Source organism: Colossoma macropomum, unplaced genomic scaffold, assembly GCF_904425465.1.
Source record: "Colossoma macropomum unplaced genomic scaffold, Colossoma_macropomum, whole genome shotgun sequence".
NCBI classification, from domain to species: domain Eukaryota; kingdom Metazoa; phylum Chordata; class Actinopteri; order Characiformes; family Serrasalmidae; genus Colossoma; species Colossoma macropomum.
This window is the reverse complement of record NW_023494793.1, coordinates 19,445,488-19,451,684: the sequence shown is the minus strand read 5'-3', so window position 1 is coordinate 19,451,684 and position 6,197 is coordinate 19,445,488. Positions and strand designations below refer to the sequence as shown.

The following is a 6,197-nucleotide window of genomic DNA, read 5'->3' as shown; positions in this document are numbered from 1 at the left end:
TACACTCTTAAAAACATGTTTATTCGGTAAAGGCAGTGGTTCTGTTTAGAACCACGAGTTCTATTCAAAACCATTTCATGCTTAAATGTTTCTCTGCATGGTGAAATTTGTCTTCAGATTGATGGAGAATGTGTTGTGTATGGTTCTACACAGAACCTTTCCGGAAATGGTCCAATATAGTATCAAAGAGGGTTCTCCTGCCGTTACCAGCTTGACATCTTAACAATAGAGGAACCCTTTTTGGTGTTATACAGGACCGTTTTCAAAAAAGGTTCTATATAGAACCATATACAACACATTCTCCATCAATCTGAAGAATCATTTCACCAAGCAAAGAATTATTCAAACGTGAAATGATTCAATATATAGAACTCATGGCTCTGAATAGCACTATTCCCTTTACTAAAGAACCCTTGAAGAACCATCTTTTTAAGTGTGTACGCCTCGTTGCTTTAGTGCAAAACTAAAGAAGGAAATTTTGGACACCAAACGTCTTAACAAGGCTTGATCGACTACATATGTGATAAGGAGAAATTATGCAAAAGTGATTTTTTTTTTTAAATCTCACAAATAATCAGTAGCCATTCATTTTAGGTGCAACAGTATGACTTATATGTATCATTTATGGTAAGCCATCTTGCCATTTTAAAAAATGTTTCCTGTCATAATCTTTAGTGTCATGTATAAAAGGCATCACTAATAATAAACGCATTGACAGATTGAAATCATTTGCAAATGATTTGTAACTTCTATGACAGATGACAGCCATAAAGGGTTTTACAAATAAGAGACATGGTGTGGAGGCCCAACTTCTGCTGCATAGACTAAAAGCCTCCACTAGATGGCAGTACAGTAACTGTCTTTTAGAGGACATTCAAACTCAGTTGACTGGAGTTGACAGCCGCTGCAGTGCTCTGAGACCTATAGTAAACACTGACTGCTTATATATATTCACTACGCAGTCTCATTAAATATTAATGCACATAAGAGTTAGAAATATGGTGAAATAGAGAATTTGATAAACTAGGGCAGTGATGTCTAACTCTGGTCCTGGAGGCCTGGAGTTCGGCACAGTGTTTGTCCTGTTCAAATACACTTCAATTCATCGGTTAATTTCTCGGTTTAGTCAGTGTATCTGAGCAGGGAAATCAACTGGACCTGTGCTATGGATCATTTATACTATGTCACAGAATAGCTTGGTTAGTTCATTTATTCATTGTTTACCACTTAGTAACTGGTTGTTCTCACTCAGTTTCATATACCCTGGTAAAATTCGAATGGACTTGTACTTTCCTGATTATTTTCATACATTTACTTTTCCTCATGTACATTAGTATGTATAATATTTAGTTACTAATACTTTTCTCTGTTTCATTTTGTGAAGTTGCTATCAGCTTTGTGATTAGTCACTCATCTCACTATGAAGCTGTATCATTTGATTTTAGAATAAAAGAAGCCCAAAAAAGGAGGATAGCAGCTGACAAGCTTCAGTTCCCATGCTGATAGAAGCTGGATGTGCTAAGAAATTCCATTGCAGTTCTGAAAGTTATTCAGTACTTAAGTTTTTTATCTGGTACTTTTGTACTTATTTTTGGAAAGGTACTTTTTCTGGAAAGGCACTTTTACTTTTATATGAGTTATTATTTTATTGCAGTAACAGTATTTTTATTAGAGTAGAGGTCAAAACCACTTTACACACCTTTGTACTTAGATTATTTAACCTGGTAGGTGAGGTGGAGGTTGGTATAGTGTAGTGGTGGTTGGTATAGTGTAGTGGGTAACACCTCTGCCTTCTACACTGTAGACTGGGGTTCAAACCCCACCTTGGTAAACACTCTACACTATACCAATAAGAGTCCTTGGGCAAGACTCCTAACACTACCTTCGCCTACCTGTGTAAAAGATCACACTGTAAGTCGCTCTGGATAAGAGCGTCTGCCAAATGCCATAAATGTAAATGTAAATGGAGGTTCCTCTGTCTTTGTATAACATAAGTCAAAATCTGTGCTTACAATTGAACTGTCTAAGCCAATGTTTCTTAGTTCTGCTTCTCAAATCTCTTGATATTTTAGCACTTTCTCTGCTCTAACATACCTGATTAAACTAAACAACTTATAAATAAACCTGTTAACATGTGATCTGGATGTGTAATAGCAAGGAAAACACCTAACTGTATGCTCCAGAACCTCAAATAGGGGGTGTATTAGAGCAGTGGAAAGAGCACAGTGCTGAAGATCTGACTTTGACAAGATTCAAGACTAGTTCCAGTTTATTGTGTGTCTTGCTGTCTGCTTAACATCTTAAAATGTCCCGTTTCTCTTGAAAAGTGGTATCTTAGACATTTTGAGCACCTGAAACTTTCCTTTTGTATGTTATACAGGGGGGATTCAGGTCTAATGGGCCATCAGGTATGAGGGCACTCAAGGAAACTCTTGTTTATTCCAGGTTTAGCTGATGCTTAATAGTGTATTATTTCCAAATGAGCAAGATTAGATTGTAAATAGACTAATTCAATTACAGAAGTACTTAATATGGATATTGAATAAAGTAATTGGTTTCAAGCATTATTGGCCACCATTTACAGCAACATTATTTTGGGCTTATTTGATGCTTAAGCAGTATTTTTATTAAATGAGCAAAACTAGAATGTAAATAGACTGAAACTGGATAAGAGAATTGGCTTCGGGTATTTTGGCGCATCAGGTAGGATGCCCCTCAAGAAAACTCTTGTTTATCTCAATTTCAGCTGACGCTTAGTAGTGTATTATTTCTAAATGAACAAAATTATACTGCACATAGGCTAATTCAATTAAACTGTGTTTTAGAAGGAAATTGAATAACATAATGAAAGGGTTGGCTGCAGGTATTTTTTGGCATCAGGTAATGGGGCAATTAAAGAAACGTGTATTCCAATTTCAGTGACCCTCAGCAGAGTTTTCTGTTTAAATGAGCAAAACTAGAAAGTGAACATATTAATTAAACTACAGGATAAATTTTTAGAGGGGAATTGAATAAAAGAATAAAGTAATTGGCTTCAGGTATTATGGAGTATCAGGTAAAGTGGCACTATAGGAAACTCCTATTTATTCCAGTTTCAAATGATGCTTAGTAGGCATTCATTCTAAATGAGCAAAAGTAGACTCTAAATAGACTTCCTCATTGACAAAGTAAGTTTTTTGGAGGAAAATTGAATAAAATATTTAGCTTCAGTTTTTACAGAGCAATAGGTAAGTGGGCACTTGAAAAAACTCTTCTTTCCTCCAGTTTCAACTAATGTTCTAAAGTGTATGCTTTCTGAATGAGCAAAATTGACAGTGAATAGGCTAACTCATTTACAAAGTACATTTTTAGAGGGGAATTGAATGAGAGTATGAGAGAACTGGCTTCATTTATTATGGAGTAACTGCTGGGATAGGATCCAGCTCCCCCCGTGACCCAGAAGGATAAGCAGCTTAGAAAATGTGTGTGTGTGTGCATGTGTGTGTGTCTGTGTGTGTGTGCGTGTGTGTGTGTGTTATGGAGTATCAGGTAAAGTGGCACTAGAAGAAACTCATTTATTCCAGTTTCAAATAATGCTAAGTAGTTAATTCTTTCAGAATGAGCAAAATTAGACAGTGAATAGACTAAATCAATTACCAAAGTAAACGTAGAGGGACACTAAACAAGAGTATACAAGTATTGGCTTTCAGTATTATGGGCCAGGTAAGGAGGGGTACTTATTTCAACTGATCTCTATTAGAGTATTCTTTACAAAAGAGCTGAAGTAGACTGTGACTGGTCTAATTCAATTACAATTTTTTTTAGAGGGGAATTGAATAAGAGAGGGTGCAGTTTCAACCGTTTCAACTGCTGCTTAGTTGTATTCTTTCTAAATGAGCAGCAGACTGTGAATAGGCTAAAGGCACTACTGATTTTTGTGGGAATTAGAGAAATGACTTTTATCACTCATGGGCTATGACCCATATGATTCATCCCACTGTCTCATGATCTCTTGTCCTGCAGGCCATTTTTATGCTGTAGGATGTATATCTGAAATTAGATTGTTTGTTTGTGAGGGTCTGGTTAAATGGGCACGGAAACTTTTCTCCTGTGTGTGCGCGTGTGTGTGCTGTAGAGGGGGGAACATCACTCAGAGTACACACAGCCACACCATCAGGTTTAGGCCGGTTTGCACTCGTCGCTCAGAAGTTCACGTCAGCCGAGGCTCCGCCCCCTTCGTGAAGCGGATATAAACACGAGGTTGCAAACATGGGAACTGACAGCGACGCATTCCTCCACACACATACACACACACGCACGGCCAGCCCGGACACATCTGAGCACCGTATAGTCACCGCTGACGTTTGAAGTAGAGGTATTTATGTGTGTTTATAGTCGCGCACAGTGTGTGACCGTTGGTTCCCCCACACGCTCGTGACTTGTAAAAGCTCGTCAGGGCACTCAGCCCCTGATTTCTCCGGCTCCTGGCTGTTGAGATCCATGGAAGTGGCCGGCATCTACGAACGGGACTGCTTTGCTTTGCACCCGGGCAACACGTACGACGACGCGTACCGGCACCTGGCCGACGGCTCCATGACGAAGTTGGGCATCTCGGAGCACGAGAAGGCGATCGACATCAGCATCTACGTGGACGCCCCTTTCCTCCAGCACTACCAGCAGCACCAGCCGCCCCTGAGCCACGAGCTCCTCTTCCCGGACTACTCGACCGAGGACGCCAAGGCGACGGCAGCCGCGGCGGCGGAGCGCGAGGGCCGCGCTGAGCGCGAGCACGAGCGCGCCGCGCACCGGCTCGACTACGCCGAGCTGAACGAGACGCGGCTGGACGCCGTGCTGGGCGCGGACTTCCTGGGCCGCTGCTGGCGGAGCGGCGACGAGGGGCGCATGGACGGCGGCGCGTATCTGCGCGCGGCGGCGGCTTACCAGGCGGCGGGCAGTGCAGTCGGCGGTAGCCTAGGCGACGTGTCCGCCGCGTCGTCCTCATGCTCGAGCCCGCCGGGCACTCCGGGTCCCGCGCCCCAGACGAGCTCCTCCAAAGGCGGCAAGGCGACGCCCGCTCCCTCCGGCAAGGGCAAGAAGCGGCTGGACAAGGACAGCGACGAGTACCGGCTGCGGCGCGAGCGCAACAACCTGGCCGTGCGCAAGAGCCGCGACAAGGCCAAGAGGCGCAACATGGAGACGCAGCACAAGGTGCTCGAGCTCGCCGCCGAGAACGACCGGCTGCAGAAGCGCGTGGAACAGCTGTCGCGCGAGCTCGCTACGCTGCGCAACCTGCTGTCCGCCACCGGACAGTGCTGACCCGGGCGTCACAGTGTCCACTTTGCTCTGAACTCTTGAGAACAGCTCGACCGTAGAGGGCAGTTTTCCAAAACGGACTCGTGATGAACCATTTGTTTGTTTGTTTTATTTTTGGTTTTATTTTTTTCACGAATAATATTAATAATAATGTTTACAAGCGCGAGACAGCATGCGAAAATGGACAACGGCGCGCGCACGGGATTGCGCAACACTCTCCTCGTGCTTGGGGACTCTTTTTTATGTCACTTTTTGGTGTCCTGTTTGTTGATGTGTTTTTTGGTCTGTACAGTATTTTTGTACGGGTGGGATAAGAAAAAATCTCTGTTATTTAAAATACCCTGTGTTTTTTTCCCCCATATCTGGGGCAGTGGCTGTCAAGGGAAGAGTTGTACTGCAGAGGTATGATGCAACTCATTGTAACAGTATTGGCAATGCAATGAAGTAGTCTGCTAAAGAGAATAAGGGTACAAATGTTCTATTGCTATATAATATTTTATTGGATTAAATGATTTTTACACCTTTGAACCTTGGCTCTAATTGCATCTGTTTGCTGTTTGCCTCCTAATCACAGACACACCCCCTTCTCTGCTGTCTACAAAGAGCTGTCAGCTTAGGACACAGACACTTCAGCTAGATCATTGTAGATCACACTGAATGTGAGCAAATGCAGATGTTTTGGGGTTTAGTTTGAAGAATTTCTTATTCTGATTGAGCTGAAATATTTATAGGCACGACGAAGGGCTTGGATGAAAAAATAATGCGACAGATTCTTCCGTAATGTCCACTTACTGCACAGTAATATTTTTGCAGCAGATTTTAACACACTCCCCTCAAAAGTACCAACGTATGTAATGCTATGAAATAATCTATATGCTTGAACATGATTATATTGGCGTATAGTG

At 42.3% G+C, this 6,197-nt stretch overlaps 1 protein-coding gene across 1 annotated transcript; it reads left to right on the top strand.

The window, feature by feature from the left end:
- The first annotated feature begins 4,234 nt into the window (after positions 1–4,234).
- On the top strand, positions 4,235–5,820 carry cebpb (CCAAT enhancer binding protein beta). Its single transcript, XM_036578745.1, has one exon. The coding sequence runs from the start codon at positions 4,480–4,482 to the stop codon at positions 5,293–5,295; it is 816 nt and encodes a 271-aa protein (XP_036434638.1). The 5' UTR covers positions 4,235–4,479; the 3' UTR covers positions 5,296–5,820.
- Positions 5,821–6,197: the final 377 nt, after the last annotated feature.